This window comes from Neolamprologus brichardi, chromosome 15 (genome assembly GCF_056152115.1).
Source record: "Neolamprologus brichardi isolate AB-2024 chromosome 15, ASM5615211v1, whole genome shotgun sequence".
Lineage (NCBI taxonomy): Eukaryota > Metazoa > Chordata > Actinopteri > Cichliformes > Cichlidae > Neolamprologus > Neolamprologus brichardi.
In genome coordinates, this window is record NC_142118.1 from 11,922,109 (window position 1) to 11,939,713 (window position 17,605).

The 17,605-nt window shown below is 42.7% G+C and overlaps 1 protein-coding gene across 2 annotated transcripts in view; it reads right to left on the reverse strand.

Annotated features, from left to right (window-relative positions):
* syne1a (spectrin repeat containing, nuclear envelope 1a) overlaps positions 1-17,605 on the reverse strand; it is a 126,902-nt gene that overhangs the window by 64,364 nt on the left and 44,933 nt on the right. For both annotated transcript variants that reach the window (XM_087852137.1, XM_087852136.1), the window contains 13 exons: positions 17,043-17,155; positions 16,610-16,815; positions 16,336-16,497; positions 15,960-16,239; positions 15,625-15,797; positions 14,103-14,412; positions 13,822-13,986; positions 12,102-12,461; positions 10,525-10,661; positions 4,922-5,099; positions 2,608-2,790; positions 2,278-2,421; positions 893-1,048 (listed from right to left, as the gene is read on the reverse strand). In XM_087852137.1, coding sequence (XP_087708263.1) covers positions 893-1,048; positions 2,278-2,421; positions 2,608-2,790; positions 4,922-5,099; positions 10,525-10,661; positions 12,102-12,461; positions 13,822-13,986; positions 14,103-14,412; positions 15,625-15,797; positions 15,960-16,239; positions 16,336-16,497; positions 16,610-16,815; positions 17,043-17,155 — 2,567 coding nt within the window. The remainder of the gene's footprint in view (positions 1-892; positions 1,049-2,277; positions 2,422-2,607; positions 2,791-4,921; positions 5,100-10,524; positions 10,662-12,101; positions 12,462-13,821; positions 13,987-14,102; positions 14,413-15,624; positions 15,798-15,959; positions 16,240-16,335; positions 16,498-16,609; positions 16,816-17,042; positions 17,156-17,605) is intronic.

Sequence of the window (17,605 nt, forward strand, 5' to 3'; positions counted from 1 at the left end):
TACTCCTCAAGTCTTTCCTTACCAAAGAGTTTAACATTACACGTGTTTCCAGTGAACAACAACAGTTTCTTCATATTTTTCTGTGTTCGTGTTTGAAATTACAGCCTTGTTTTCCCAGATAGACATCTCTAGAGACTCTCCCACCCACATGTTATAGCACAAGAAAAAAAAAACGCATTGTGTTTTCAGTCATCACTCATACATCTGCAACATCTGTGGATCTGCAAAGCGCAGAAAGTAAAAGCTTCAATAACTGGTGGCAATTTTTGAAGTGTTTTCGTTCCTGTTTCCACGTCTAGGAGGGAAGAGGACCTAAAAATAGCACTTCGCTGGCTGGCCAGCAAAGTAAATAAATCCCATTCATCATCGCTGGGGTACTCTCATTGTCCCGAGGTAAGAGAATGGTGCTCTGTGGTCAGCGTAATATTTTGTTCTGTGATGTATCAAATTAATCATACGAGTGCGACCACTTTAATGAGAGCTCCACAAAGGTCAGCTTCTCAAGCAGTGACACATTTCAGCTGTGACATTTCAGAAGTGCTTTAGTGGATAAAGGTACGCTGCACAGTCTTGGCCCTTTTATGCTGATGAGGCTGCAAGCACAAGGGCGTTTTAGAGGTAAGAGAGATTACTGAGCTCAGGTAAATTACTCTGGGAACCAGGTCTTCCCTTGGAGACATGACTAATGTGCAAGGGGGCAGCAGTCCATGACACGGCAGATCATACAACAAAACAGCGAACACCACAGCTGGACAGAAAGCGCTTTAGTGTTTATCAAGAGCACATGGGTTAAGCAAGGCACATTTCAGCGCACTTTAGCAGTCTGTGATAGAAGCAGAGCATAAAGAGAGGAAAGGCAAGGAATAAGGTTACAAGGCGTGAGCGGTGTTACCTTGGTTAAGTTGCTGAGGGCTAGGTATTGTGCTGACAGCTGAGATACTCTGTGGACGAAGCCCTTTCCGGCTGCTTGTCCCTCCCAGAGTCGATGAGCTCTTTCCCTCAGCCTGCCCAGCTCTACCTCCTGACACGCCATCTCCTCCAGCACACACTAAGCCGATGTGAAGCAGGCAAGTGGTGGAAAAACAGAGACGGAGCAATTGGATGTTGGTGAGCGCAGGGTACAGAAAAAGTGATGGGTTGGAAAGTATGGTTGTGTGTGAGCACCATTAGACGTGAAAATGAAACAACAGAAAACATAACATTTTTCATGACAGCGGAGACACGAGGCACGAGAAGCGCAGAGGAGGAGGGACACGGGATTAACATGTCACAAGTACACACTAGAGCACATCAAAATACATGGATAAAAACAGAGGAACACGAGCATCAGCAGTATTTCTCCTGATGTTCACTTTTACATATAAATGCTGTTATTAGGTTAGACACCACAGCAAAGAAGAGGCACAGGAGACACGGCTGATAACGTAATCCAAAGACAGGTTGTATACATGTTAAAGGGTAAGGAGGATTTTCCCTACATGAGTTCAGAGACTGAAGCCTGTGTGTTTTATTGTACTTCAGGTGCTGTGGGAAGAAATGTAATTGCTTGCAGGGCCCAGACAAAAGGCAATGACGAGAAGTGCTACAGCGGGGGACAGAATAAATATAAAAATAGCAACAATGATAAGAGCAGAGCTTTGAGATGGGTTTGATTTTTTTTTTTTTCCCTTTGTCAGTTTTATCTTTTTTAACGCTTCATGCCTGTCTTCCCTTTTTGTCTCTGCCAGACGTGGCAGAGGCTGTTATCGCATCCTGAAAAAGGCCTTTTAGCCACGCAGTGCTTCAGCTTTGACAGAAGGAGAATTAATTAGATTTCTGGACTTTTCTTCTGACTATTGTGTCAAGACGCAGCTCTATTTTGATCCAGTGGTGCTCGAAAAATGTAATTAGGTCCTTCTCTTCTCCCCAGTGAATTGAAATTGTACTTCAGGGATCCATATCTGATGGAGAGCTGACTATTTAGTATCCTTGGAAAATCTACTTAATATTCAATTTGCGGTGTAATGACAAGGTTTATTTGAGTGAAGAGAGGAAATTAGAAAACATCAGTGAGAGCAGCTGAGAAGAGAAATGTAAAAGGGGCAGCCTCACTAACGTAATGCAATTTAACAGTAAATGGACCCTACAGTATTGATTAAAATGTCCTGATGTACTGCTACAGGGGTGGACTAACAGATTGACCCTTCATCAGCCACAATAACCGCAGAAGTAATGTCATTGTAAGAGGACTGTAATGTCCAGGGAGAATCATGAGCACGACTGTGGGCTTCACAGTACCTGTAGTTTGCTGAGCTCCTGCTTCTTGGCTGGAAGGTCATGTAGGCGAGCACTGCTCTCCTGAACTCTGACCTCTGTGCTGTTCAGCCATTCCTGCAGAGGCTCAGCACTGGTCTCAAACTCTGTCATCTGGGCCTGCAGGTTCTGTAAATGTGAAGCAACTTGTTAAATACACCTTTTGAGGTTCTGAATTTGCACAAACTGTACAAATATCAGAGAAAGTGAGCATTCTGATAAAAAAATGAAACTAATGATTGCTTGCTTTCTTGCACATTACACATTGATGTAATTTTGCAGCCATCTGCTAAGCACAGAAAACAATGCACCAACCTTGAGAGCATCTTCTCTCATTTGCAGGTTATTCATCAGGCTCTTCCAGTCTTCTCTCGCATTTGCCACCTTGGCCTTGATTCCCTCCACCCTGTCCTTGGACACTACAGCCATCAGCAGCTCCCCACTGGCTCCTACTGTACTAAGCCTGGCCTGGCCATTCTCCCTGTCACTCAAGAACTCCTAAGAGGATACAGTACACAGACAAAGACAAAGGAGCAGTGACTATTTAACTGAAGCATGCACACAAAGGGAGAAGGGTGTGAAAGGAGGGGAAAAAAAGACTGAATGACTATCCCAAACTTCTTTTTTTGCCTTTTGCTTTTGCTGCAGTGCCTGACGGTTAACAAAGCAATTCTCTACATTGTCAACAAATTTTCTCTCAAGGTCCCAGAATGTGACCCTACATTGTGAAAAGCAGTAATTACATTAGATGAAGTCATTACTAATTCTACATGCATATGAAGAAGTGGCCTGACCCACAGACGCAATAACAGATAAGAGAAGTCAATGAGCCTGAAATGTGTCTGCTTTTTTTTTTTTTTTTTTTTTACAAAGCGCCTTCATACACACCCACCGGCAATGTACACACACATATTAGGATAAACACGCATATGCAGCATGCACACACACAGACACCCCTCCCTCTGAGCTGAGCCGATGACAGTAGCGCAGCAGGGACCACTCCACCATCTGTGCAGTCAGCACATCACTTACACACACTATCTAGCTTCAGCCTCCTCAAAACACACACACACACACACACACACACACACACACACACACACACACACACACACACACACACACACTTGGTAAAGTAAAAGGCACACACAAGAAAAGAAAGTCTGCGTCTCTCACCGTTTCGCTCTCTGTGTTCTACATTCATTTACTTGCTCGCTCTTTTTCTTTTCCACACTTGCTGTCTTTCTCACCCTGCCAGTGTAACTGTATACCACCAATTAAGCATGACACAATGGATACCCCAGCCCCTCCCACACTAGCCCTCCTGGAGGTCAGCCATGTGGAAACATTGTTCCACATTCCTCACCAAGTCAATAATAAATAAAACATGATTGCCTCTCTCCCCTCCAATAGTCAGAAAGTATGAAAATCCCTCTCATCCAAAAAACTAGAAACTTCTTAAGGAGCAGACTTTGCTAAACCCCTGCAGAGGATTTCCAGCAAATTATTTTGTCAAATAACCACACGTTGCTTTGCCATTTTGAACTCACTCTCCCTGACCACCTAACTGTTGATTCACTGCTTCGTCGATCATCTAAGAGCTCCAAAATATGGTCTGAGAATGCAGAGTTTAGAAATAATAGCGCATTGCTTGATAGTAATGCGGTGCATGGATGTGGGGATGTCCACCTTCACAGACAAGCAGCTGACTATTAGCCAGAACCCTGCGGTGCTCTGAAGAGGCTGCCAGACCTGCCAGAATCTCAGAGACTTCTCAGAAAGAGACACACAGATATTTTGAAGAGAAAGGCAGAGAGACCCCACTGTGGAGCTTTCTCTTATCCCTTTTGGCTATGAGCCCATTTCTAGCTTATCCAGGCTACTGCAGGTCCCATCACTCCAACAAGCCCACCAGCAGACACTCAACAGTGGGCATGTTCACACACGCTTCCCTTTGAGCAAACATCCAATGAAAGAGGATTGATTGTTTAACTACTACATCTTTTGCTTTTCTTTGTAGTACCATATTGTTGCTTAGCCTGCCTCTATGGAAACAAAATAAAAAGCGAGAACCAGTCTGTAATTAGCAAGAGTGGATTTAAGTGGACTCAAACTGATGCAAGGTTGCAGCTTCTGAAGTAGCAGACAAATGGCCTTTATGACAAGAAGCTTGTTAATATCATCACCCCGAGAGGCAGGAAAAGTCTGGTTTATGTCAGTGAATAAATGACACTCACAGAAGCAATCTGCCTGTAGAAAAAATATCATACGGCCACGCTGGCTGGCAGCTCTGAGACATCAATATGAATGAGCACAAAACAAGTTATTGAAAATGTTATTTCTCAAAAGACTTGACTACAGTAATATTTAGTTACGTTTCCATCCAAAAAAAACCTGCTTGATATGCTTGTTTTACTTCAGTCTGCCCTGGAATAATATGACAAAAATGTGATTAAATCGGTGATTAATTCCTGCATCAGGTAAGTCTGTCCTGGAAAAACGCCTGTGCAAAGAAGACGATGAACTTCAATTTTACTACAGTTATATGTCCCCTTAAAAAACACACGCACACAGGAATAATAAAAATGTTTTAGCTGTAAATAAGGGTTTTGCAAAATATATTCCTTACCTGAATCCTTTGCAAAGCAGAGGAGGCCTCTGTGACAGTCTGTGGCACATCAAAGCATTTGGCAGTGCTGATTTTGGCATTGACCAGCCACTGCTGGAAGTCTCTAAGGGCTGCACGAAACCTTTGCTCCAACAAGCGCTCCTTATTTTGACATTCCCTGGATACACGAAGACTCAGACTGCAGGAAAGAAGAAGAAAAGAAACAAAAGGCCTCATTTAAGTTGTTGTTCATGGGTTGAAATCTCCCGTGAGAAATGAACAAAGAAAGAACGAAGCTACAAACAGAGGAAGTGTTTACTGCCCATGTGTCCATCAAAACAAAGGAGACACGTGCTGATGCTCTGATACTGTCCAGACTGTACTCACGTCATGGAGGATGAGCCAGGGATGAGAAATGGGCAGGTGGAGAAATGGCAAAGTGGGTGAAGTGGAAGGAATGAGCTCTGGGGCAAAGAGGGAGAGCGGGGGGATGGCGCTAAGGGGCACCGTGTGGGAGGGGGGTTGAGAGGCAACATATGACTGGGGCAAGAGTTCACATGGGTGACAAGATGGAGGGAACGAGGCACGACAGCTTGATGCTATAAGAAAGAGATGAGATGGAGGAGATATGTGAGGAAGCGGTTACAGCGAGGCTTGACAGAATATCAAAGGTACACTTTCAAATTTGGATTTTAGGAGAATTTAGCTTTTCATCCAGAGGAATTTTTCTGCTATTAATATATTAACCACAAAGTACAGCAGGTATGTAACTGAAGCATAATAAAATCACTTGTTGAATGAGACTGAGATTTGAAGCTTTAAAGGATAGCTAAAAACACAAGAAACCATAATAATCTAAAGGGATGCACAAACACACAAAATGAAAATGTCAGCGAAATTTGATGACAACTCCCAACTTTATGGAGCGTGATAATAAATTTACGACAGCTCCGGAGGTAGATTGGGTCGTCTACTAAGTGGAAGGTTGGTGGTTTGATCCCTAGTCCCTGTAGTAATTGTGCTTAAGTGTCCATGGGCAAGATACTGAACCCCAAAATTTCTCCCAATCCATCGACTGCAGTCTAAGTGTGTGTATGATAGTCAGAAAGCACTTAAGGGTACAAAATAAAGATCTTTATGAATGTGTGAATGAGCCTTGGTGTGTTGATTTAGAGTAGAAAAGACCCAGCAGCAAAAGTAGCAGCCTAGTGGGAGCGGATGTTGTTGATTGGCATATGAGGGGGTGGGAGACCAGCTGTCAGCTACAAAATGATCGGCGATGAGATTTTTTTTTTTTTAATTTGTTGATGGTGCTTTGAGTACATCATGAGACCAACAATCAGTTATGTGTTTTTATAACCAGACACAATTCAGGTATTAGGCTATTTAAAAGTATAAAATGGCAACAACAAAAAATTTTTTTCAGATTCAAATCTCCAGCATGACGCACTACACAACCACCCGTCTTCTTGACCTCCATACTCCTTCACACACTTCTGCTCAATGCTCCCTGGCACTAAATTTACATAACCAAATTGTGAGGTGTGTTATGACCAACATAGATACAAGTTCATATATGGATAAGCTATATGTACAACCAGCAGAATTATTTTCTTTCAACTCTGGGATAAAGAAAAAAAATCTGTGTACATGTGGTTTCATTCAAAATAGATTTAAACATGACGTAAGACAAAAAAAAGAAAAACAATTACTGGATTTCACACATTGTGGGGAGTGTGTGAAGGTTAAAGGAGGAAGGGGGAGAAGTGGATGACAGCAGGGAAATAAGGTTACTTATCAGAAATAGAGGTATGAAAAACATGGCAAAAAACACATTGTCCTCATGTAGCATCTCAATGCACTGAAACACGCATTAAAGTCAGGCACAGATACTCTTGAGCTTTAACGGTGTGATGAGGGCATGAAAGGGTAACACAGTGGGGATAGCACGGGTGTAAAAGAAGCACTTTTTCTGCTGTGACAGACAAAATCTGGCATGCGGTATAAAGAGGAGGCGGGGCGGAGGGGAGTTATTGCCTTTTCCTCCTCTCCTCTGACTCCTTTTTTTTCATTCTGTCTGTGCACTCTTCTTTCTGCAGCGCTTTAATGCAGGACAGGTGCAAAGAGCGCACAGGCCAAGTCTATTACAGACTAAACAGCCAAACGAATAAGGAAAGGTGGTGTTTTGCCAATCAGCAGTCGACGCCAATTAGCTGCCAAAGCATTTCCAAAAAGCTGACCTCACTTAGATTGTCTGCCAGTAAATCTTCAGAGAAGCAGCAAATAAAGGAGATCATTTGCGCTACGGTAGAAGTTTACACTTGTACATGAATGCGTTGAATGTGCATGGCTGTGTGCGTGCGTGCATGCTCTTTTGTATGCACTGTTGTTCTTTTGAAAAGGCACTGCACGGTGCGTTCACAAACAAGTGGTGCTCATTGAACACGGGCTCACTTGAGGGTTTAAAGCAGGCAATTAGAGCTTAGTAAAGAGACTAAAGTGGGTATCAGTGTGAAGAAAAAGACCTTCCAAAAATTTTTAATTTCCCTAAAAAATTACACTCGGTGTTGCATAAAATTAAACTGGGGAAGGATACAAACATAGTCAATAAGTGGAAGTGAGGGAAGACGGTTAAATGTCGCCTAGCAACTGGTGACTCTGTTGTTGTCCGTCACCTTTCACCTTCACCTGGCTGATACGGACGTCAGACCTCTGTGTGTTATTGCCACAAGCGCGCGCACACACACACACACACACACACACACACACACACACACACACACACACACACACACACACACAAAAGAGCTTATAAAACATAGCCCTGGCGTTTGAGCTGTAATTAAGGAGAACTTTCCTTTCCCGCTCTTGTTATTGTGTTATGGAACAGCTGTTTTTAAGACTGTTATATGGAATAATGTGTGACATCAACAATACTTATGAGGACAGGTTTAATTGAATCATTAAAATGACACATTTTTATATAATATGCCAGATAAAAAGTATGTCACATACTTGTACAGTAATAAATAGCAAATAACTTGTTTATACGTTATGTTGCACGTTGCGTCATAAGAAACTATTTATAGCTTTAAAAAAATTTGAATAATCACTTGATCATCTGTATTAATCACAGCCTTTTAATAAAAACTGTCTAAAGGATAAGGTTGGCTAGGTTGTTGACTAATAGCTAATAAAGCTCTCTTTCTCCAATGCCTCAATCAATTATGGAGTACCTCAGGATTTGTTTTTAGGTCCCTTTTTGCATTATGTGTCTGTTAGGCTTTATTTTTCACAAGTACAATGCATCTTTCAAATGATAATCCAATGTCACACAAATATTTTAGGATGTGTATTTCTACAGAAAAAACTGTCTTTATCTAAATGACACACAGACAGGTGTGATCATTTTAGCTAGCCATTTAGGACCATTAGCACTAAACCTTTAAGCCCATAGCAAAAATCTTGGTATCACCTTTGACCTTGCACTTAAACCTAAATCCAATTAATTTGCTTCCGTTCTCTATAAACAGATAGCTACAGAAGAAAATGCAGACTTTTTAGGCAAAACACAATTTCTTTAACATTGGAAGTGTCCTGGTTTTACTCAACGTAATTATACATGCATGCCTCCACTGCAGAACGTAGTTCTAAAGTTCAAGAGCTCAAAAAGTGTGGCCATTTCTATCAAAAGACTCGGATCAGATGATTAGAGAGGCCAACTGCTTGAATAAGGTCTCACCAGGTCTGCTATGTACACAGGGAGCTGTCCATAAAGGCAAACTAGGCAGACAGACACAGCTAAGCATCCCTTCTTTCACTCATATAAAGAGTGTTACAAACAGTTTATTCTCCTCGAGGATGGATTTTTGACCCTTTACTGCACCAGCCCTCATCTCATCATGCAGCAGTTGCAGAATCCCGTAGTGAGACTAACTGGTAGCAGATAATGAAAACACATTACACCAGTACTAAAATCCCTGCACTGGCCACCTGTCAGATTGATTTTCAGAACCTAATGTCTTCTACCCAAGCAGTAGGTCTCAGATCCCCAGAACAACTGCTTTTAACTGTTCCACTATCCAAGTGGGTCAAGGAGAGTATGCCTTTTCAATGGCCTTTGTTTGCACTTATTGCTTTTAGCATATTATAATTAAACAAATGAAATTCATTTTTATTTAGTTTCCTCAACATATTTTGATTATTTCCTGTTTATTTGTCTTATGTTATTTTTTTTTTTTTACTTTTGCCTTAAAATGTATATAGCATATTGGTCAATAGAGGTTAACTTGAACATCCTAGCTGAAAAAAACCCTTCAAAAACATTTTTTTTTTGATCAGATAACTTTTAAACACATTGTTACCACCTTTCCATTTCAGGTACACACAAAAGAAAGAAGTGAAACAAAGCAAAATAACAAAAATCCCGAAATGATTATCTCTAGTTTGTTCCTGTGGCATTAATTTCAGTCCTCACCCTGTCATTGATGTGTAAACATGGTCCATATCTCTCAACACTGTTCCTGTCTGATCTTATGAGTCGGTTACTCCATAACATATATTTCACTCACTATTTACAGCCATTCGGTCTGGGTCGTACCATCTCTCCAGGATGGCTTTTTTACAGGCTGCTAACAAGATTTTAAACAAACATCTGTCTTCTCTCAACACAATATTTCCTGCTATATCACCAAAATGCAACACCAGAGATGATCCTGTATATATTGTAACCCATAATTTTAACAATAAATAAATGAACACTCTCCCAAAACTGCACAATGCCAGGGCAGAGCCAAAAGATATGAGAATGGTTTACATTTACTGTATCACATTGTCTTCAATATGGCTTTGTTAGAGAAAACTAGAAATGTATGGTTAATACTGGGGCTGACAGAGAATGTTATTCAACCCTTCCAACAGTTTTCTCTCAAGCTACATGATGATGTAGTAGATTGCTGTGTTCTCCATACAGGCAGCCATTTATCTTGAGAACTATACACACCTAGTTCTTTTTTGCCCATTTCTCTTTAACATAATGTGCTGTATTTCCTTTCCTCTGTTGGTACTATGCAGATATTACTCTATATTTCTTTAAATTGTAGATTCCTACTATGGTTGGAGAATGGTTGCATAATGTTAAATTTTGTTCCATCTCCTGAAAACTCATAAAATTCTCATCTTTTTTTACTGCACACAGTGCTGTTATTCCATTTGGTATCCATTGTTTCTCATCTCTGGTCCAAAGTATCACCAGGTTCTTCCTCTAATTTATACTTTTGTTCTATATTAAACCACAGTTTTCATATAATCTGTGTGATAACGTCTTCACTTTTGAGAAAACCTTTTACTTCATCTCCATCTCCAGTGAGACTCTGAATTTCCTTTCCTTGAGCATTTGTTTGGATAACTTTGTTGGCTTTTAGGTTAGGAAGTTCAAGTTGGGGCCATTTCTATCTACATTTGAAAAAAGCAGCTTTTGGCCTCATCACACCGACTTGAAGCAAAAGACATCGTGAATAAACTGTAGTTAATCAGTCAGTGTTTCGTTTTACATCCACAAACACTCCAAGGAGTAATTTTCGCTCACCCACATCATATCACTACAGCAGAAATGTTCCTCTCACCTGTTGTGCTGTTTGATTAGCGCCGTGACCCGGTCTGACTGTGAGCCGAGGTCTCTGGAGTATCGCACCAGGTCATTCAGTTGGCCTTTCAACTTCTCCGCCATCGGCTCGGCGCTCTGCAAGCCCTCCAGTATATCCTAAACGGCACAAATCAGACACCAGCTCAGTGTGTGTGTGACAAGGAAACACAAGCACCCAACGGATCTGCATGACACCCTCCAATAAGTCCGCTCGCATTCCTATTCACACCCTGCCTCGTTTTCGCTCTTCTCACATTCAAACCGCGCACACAGACGCTCAAACACATACTCACAGTGCTGCCTGTACAAAAGCATTGCTGTTCCTGGCGGAGTGTGGCAGGAAGGAGCTGTGGATAACGGTCTCCAGCTCGCCTCAGCGTGCCTCACATTCTGCACTCACACAGTCATGAAATCCTGTCCCATGAAATATGTACAAGCTCTCTCTCTCTCTCGCTGTGTGACTCTCACTCACTCTCTGACGTATGACGATTAAAACAACCCTCCCTCCCTGCTCCTGTGGACTCGCTGCTCCCGTCTCCCTCTTCTCCTTTCCTTTCCTCCCTCCCTCCTCCTACGGCGGTTCTACTTCTTTCTCTACCCCACTCTCTCGCTCTCTCCTCTTTCTGTCTCCCTCCTCCCACTCCTTCCACTTATTCCCTCGCACACATTTTTCCTCCCGATGACTCTCTCACGCTCTCTCCCAGTGGAATTCAGCTGTCAGCCCTCACAGATGTAGAATTGGTTCAAACGCACACAAACAAGCGCGTAACGAAAACAAGGCCGGACACAGGAAACAGGCTGGAGAAGGAGGAGAACGAGAAGCGGAGGAGGGGAAAGAAAAAAAATAAAAACTCCTCCTCTGTTCTTTAACAGCCCCAAATTGAGGAAAACCGGAGAAAGGCATGGCTGAAGAAGCCCGGAGGAGAAATATAGGGCTGAACGTGTTGGCACGGCCTTGACAATACAGAGAAATTGTCACACTGTAAACATCCTGTGGAGGTTAGAAACAGAGCAGCAGGGGAGGCGAGGAGCACAAGCATCTAAGAAAGAACCCCTGCAGCCAAGAAGGACATCTCAGCACACTTCAGTTCAACCAAGTCGGAGTATAGGCGGGAGAAACAATGAGGGAATGTTTGGGAGGGAGAGATAGTGGAAAATAATGGTTAAAAAAGACAAAGCGGGGAGGGGCAGAGGGGACAGCAGGGAAGACAGAATGAGCAGGAAACCAGGGGAAGTGATGGGATTGTGGCTGTCACTTGTTCATCATTCCAGTAAAGCTGATTTACAAACTAATCTGTTTTTAGGATTTACAAATAGAATGGATAATTACTGACAGAGAAAGCATGGCTAATTGCAGAGGGTCTGTGTGTGTCTGTGTGTGTACTTTGTATTAAACAATGCTAATCATAGGACGGCAGCATAGCCGCTGTCAGCTTTCACCCACCCCAGCGAGTTTTTATTATTGATGCTGAGTTTTTTAAATGCACCATTGTGCGAAAATGAACAGATAATAATTCAGGCTCTCTTGTCATTATGTTTATTTAAATTCTATAGTACCTTAGCCAGCTGCCATCCCTCCACAGCCTCCTCGCCGTTACTCTGCCCTTCAGCTTTAACCAGCTCCTGGCTCCACCCCCTCAGACGTCCATCAAACACTTTTAACTCTTCCTCCAACTGGGCGGTCAGACGGTTATATTCCTCTTCGGAAGCCGCGGCAGCGGACAAGGCCCCCTCCAAGCTATCCCGGGCCCTCAGAGCGGCCCCTTCCCATTGCTCCAGAGCGTGGGACAGCGCCCCCAGCTGTCGATCCATGGCCTCGCAGCCTCCCGCTGCCGTGTGTTCCGCTGTGGACGCCGCGCTGCGACGTACCCGGCTGAGGCGGTCGCGGCCCTCCAGAAGTCGACACTCCACGCGCTCCTGGAGAGATAAAGAGGGTAGGTAGGTAAGAGACAAAGTTGCTACGGAAACTGTGGCTAAGGAAACCGCAATCTCTGGCTGTGCTGGTGTCTATTTAAAGCTGCCGTATAGTGTTTTCATCAGATGTCCCCTGCTTCATCACCTTACATGTTTATATCTACTTCTTTGATTCTGTCAGTGCACCAGTTATTCTGATTTGCTGTATTTTTAATTTCCATATCAGTAATATCGCTCTGTTAGTGATTTTTTTCCCTCTCCTTCCCTCTTCACCTCTTACTCTCTAAGGGAAAGCCAGGCAGATGATGTGAAAAACACTGTGATGCGATAGCAGTGAGCTGATAGAGGGATTAAAAAGGGAGAAGATGGCCATGAAGATCAACCTTGACACTAAATAAAAAATGAAAACTAGCTCGTGTACACAAGACATCATGTCTCCTCTTCTACTGTAATGCTTCACACAGCATAGCTCTGCTGACACACATTTATAATGTGATAATTAGTACCCATGTGTAAAATTTAAATGCAAATCAATTTTTCCTCGCATATTTTCTCTCCTCTGTAATCGCAGAGTTATCGAGCAGGGAAAGATTTAGCATTAAATTCATTGCTCCTTTTCTTTTTTCCTTTTACACACGACCATAAACCATATTATACTGCATTGGCAGTAAAATGCATCATGAGAGATTGAGATATTTGGCTCTGATATGGGAACAAACTGAGAACCAATTCCAATTCCCTGCATAATTTGCTCTCCTTCAAAGTGAGAATGTATTCATCAAATGGGTTCAGATAATTCAGCAATCAGTTATCTTCGCAAGAACTGGGCGTGGATTAAAAAAACAAAACAAAACAAAGAACAGCACACACATTTCAAGCATGCAGAAGAGCCAAAGACAAATTATTCTTAAATAAGTTAAACATCGCTTCCACACAAGAGTCGCTGATACTGCACTGAGAATCATTATGTCTATATTGGGTTTAAAGAGTTAATCCTTCTTTAATAGATGTGTAATTAGTCCCTGTTACACATCAATTATCCCAACAAATTCCTACAAGATGTCCAGCCAAGTTATAATTCTCAAATAATCTAAGTTTATAACTAAAAGACAATTTAACCAACATGTACCGTGTGCTGTTAACATCGAGTGGCTCAAGAGATTTCAGATTATGTCAAATAAATTTTAGATTCTTTAGCTGATACTGTTTTAGCATCCGTGTACTTGTGTCTTCTCTACAGTTTTATCACTCAATTTATGTGGGCTGAAATAATCTGCAACTCTTTATGATTTGTCCCCGAAAAAGGGCCGTAAGCACAGAATGGAAATGCTTGAGGTGACCAACAAATGTTTGTCTTCCTTACCCTAACTTCTGACAGTTTCTTTTTGATGGATGTGGAGTCTCCTGATGTGTCAGACCAGTGCTGTAGCTCCTCCCCTGCAGTCATTAGCCAATCAGTGAGCTCTCTAACGGCCTCCAGGTAGTCCTGGTGCTCCAACACCACTGCCTGTGCCAGACGTACTCTCTCCTATAGAAGAAACACAAAAAATGTATGCGTTATATTACCGAAAGCCTTGATCAAGGTGAAAGAGGTTGAAGGTCATTTACATTGTAAATTAATAAATAAAGGCAGATGTTTTGTACCTCCACCAAAGCTGTGAGGTTGTCAAACTGCACCTGCAGCTGGGTGCGAGCACCATGGTTAAAGCTGGCATCACCAGTCTTCTTGAAGAGTTCTCTGGCTTTTTCCTCCAGTGTGGACAGCGCCATCTGGTGGTCTTCTAGATCAGCCAGCAGAGCACGGAGTCTCTCCAGCTGTGAGGCTTTTTCTCTAGGTCCTGGCTGAGGGGTGAGAGGGGCGCACACCTCCCGCTCCACAACCTCCATCCAGCAGCGCAGTTGGGCAGCACTCTCAAGGTATCCTCCCCACTGAGACACAGTCCACTCTAATCGACTGGAGACAGAACAGTAGATCTCTCATTAATCATACACTTTTACATATTGTGTAAAAAGAAAACAGAAAAAAAACCCACGTGAAATCTTTTACAACTACATTTGTAGACTGCTTAATTTAAATCTTGGTGCATAAAAATCTTTTTACACCTTTTTACTCTCCTGTACATTTGCAGCATTGCAGAAGAAGCACAAACTGGCAGTAATACTGGCTTAAAGCCTTTCTCCCTTTTTATCAGGAGGTTCAAAACACACAAGGACACAGACACACACCCATAATTTTCCTTGCCATCTGTTACCCCTGCCTGTGCAAATAGTGCCAATATCCACATACTCACACACACCTCTAATTCACCTGCTACCCCTCGCCTCCTGTTATCCCGCTCCCCTTTCAACACAAACACGCCGCATGTGTGACCCACTGTTTGCCATCCACCATTTAGTCCCTAATGGGATCAATTTTTTTTCTAGGAGGGGCCATAATTGGTCAATTAGACACACACACACAAACGGATGCACGTGCATGCCGTCACGCACACACACAAACACAAACACACCCGAGAGCACATACTAAGACACATCAGTCACAGTTGGAAAATGAGACACATACTTCTCATTATTTATTTAACCTAATGGTAATTAACAGCACCGACACATCAATCTGTGGTGATGAAAATAACCTGTTCCTAAGAGAGAATTTTTTTTTTTGGCAAACAGAAAAATCCTCTCTTAAATGTTCATGGGCAAATGTTTCAGTGGCAGAGAAATGGGGATTGACTGGCATTTATATTGAGCTCATCTAGTCTCACTGACCAGTCAAAGTGCTTCACTCTACAAGCCAAATTTACACACATCCATACAGTGCTTTTTGAATTTTAAGCACTTTATCTGCATCACATCCATGGCCAATTTAGAACCAGGAATTAGCCTAACATGCATATTTTCGCATACCTTGAGGAGTACTCAGAGGAAACCCACCCACGCACAGAGAGAACATGCAAACTCCACACAGAAAAGCCCCGGTTAGGGTTCAAACATGGAAACTTCTTGATGTTAGGTGACAGTGCTAACCAAAGTGCTTTATCCAAAAGCATACATGTATTCTATAACTGCATGCAAAATTAGTTAAAGGCAGGAATGCTTCTTTACTCATTAGATTATGATTTGTAGATTATAACAAATTGCAGGTGATAGTTAAAGTGAGTAGTTGTACCTGTGGCAACTCATGGCTGTCACAAGCAGTGTAGCCCATGCGTCCTCCAGTTCCTGCAGCTGAGAGCGAACCACTTCCTGTCCGGCGGCGCCATAGCTGCGCAGGGCGAGCTCACCTTTACCCATTGCCATATTTAACTTGACCTCACCCTCTCCCTTCAAAAGCAGGATATCCTGTGCAAACAGACATTCAGAGTAAAAAATAAAAATAAAATATATGTAAATATATCTTAAGCAAACAGCCCCCTCTTGTGTTCACTGGAAAAACTAGATTGTAATAAAGGTGAATTACCTAAATAAAGAATACATGCAGATGTAGTCTTGTTGTCCTCTTACCTGCACCGTCTCCAGCCTTTGCTCTAACTGCTCTTTGGTCCCCATCGTGCTGTCGACTGTACCCAATCGCTCCTGGATTTCCTCCAGCCAGGCCCAAACCCCCTGGAGAGTGTCTCCAAAAGCCTGGCTCTCCTGGCAGCCTCTGAGCCTCTCCCTGGCTGCCTTCAGTAGGGCCTGGTGCTCCATCTGTAGCTGGCCTGTTACTCTGACCTCTCCTCCTGACCCCCGGCCTGCCTCAGATAGAACCTGGGCTTCCTGGCAGAGTTGCTCAATAGATTCCCTTACAAAAGAAAATGATATATTATTGTTCTGAATATTCAGTAACTTATGCTGTGACATATATAGCATATGGCCACAGACACCCTCATATACAAACCTTCTTTCTGTCAGTTCCTTATGGAGTTGCTCCATCCTCTCCAGCTCTTCTGTGGTGTCTGGGGCTCCTTGCTGGCTTTCTCCCCCAAGAACTGGCTCAGCCTTAAGGCTGAGATCCATCTGCTTCAGCCAGTCTCTTATACCCTGCACGCAGTCGTCAAAACTATGGGAAAAGAGGGGAAGGAAGAAAAAAAAGAATTAATGAGAGCCATATTTCTATTTGATTTAAATTCCTTTGTATAAAAGCAAGAAATAGCCATAAATGAGGGTGTTACTTTTTCAGAAGGCCAACGCTCTCCTCCAAGTCCAGCTTGCTCTGATAACAACCATCCAGAAAGCTCCTCCACTCTCGCTGGCAGGCAGAGAGGTTCTCTTGAACCTGCACTGCTCCAGCTTTAGGTAGGTGGAGCTGGAGTTTCCCAGCCTCTTTACAAACCTGAGAGAGGCGCTCCTCACCCTCTGAAATCCGCTGAAGTGATACCTGTGAACATAGGATGCGTCTCTAAATAAATTTACAAGCCCAGTTTAAACTTATGACTTATACTAATAGATTATGTGGAAGGTACAGATATATGTTTCTAAAAATATAAATTGTTTATACTGTAGCATGCTCATATCAACAAGTCAACCTCCTTAGAACTTTTAAGTGGAATATGCACTTCATAGCCCTGACATCTGCACAGGGAAAAAGAGCAACAAGTAATGTACCTTTAACCTTTGTAACTTGGCTCCTAAGAGGACAACATCTCCTGACTGATTAGAGCATTCTTTCAGCTCCAACTTCAGAATCGCTAGCCAGGATTTGAAGTCTTGGACAAGCTCTGATTGAGGGAACAGGAAGAAGAGATGAGTTAAAAGCTAAAGAAACATATAGCGACAAGTCGAGGAAGACGGATGTGTTGCAGATTATGGCAGAAAAAACATTTTAAAGTGAAGAAACCTGAAGAAGAAGTGTGAGAGCAGGCAGTGTGTTAAGGCAGATGGAAAGTGTGGGCGTGTCCACGCTATGGAGTGCTAAGTTGCCTTGGCAACAAGCCCAAAATGAGTCCCTCGAGAGCAGATGTGACGAGAGCGACATTACTCTCCGAGGCACAGGTGTGTGTCGGCGCAGTGAGAGTGCACCAGTGTACCTGACAGCATGTGTGTCAGTGGAGTGTGGGCTGTAGTGGGCGGATTGAGTGCGCTCTGGGGAAAATGTAGGATAATCAACAGCAAATCTGTTGCACTACTAACACGAACAAATGGCTCTGCTTCGTGTAACAGTGCAATGT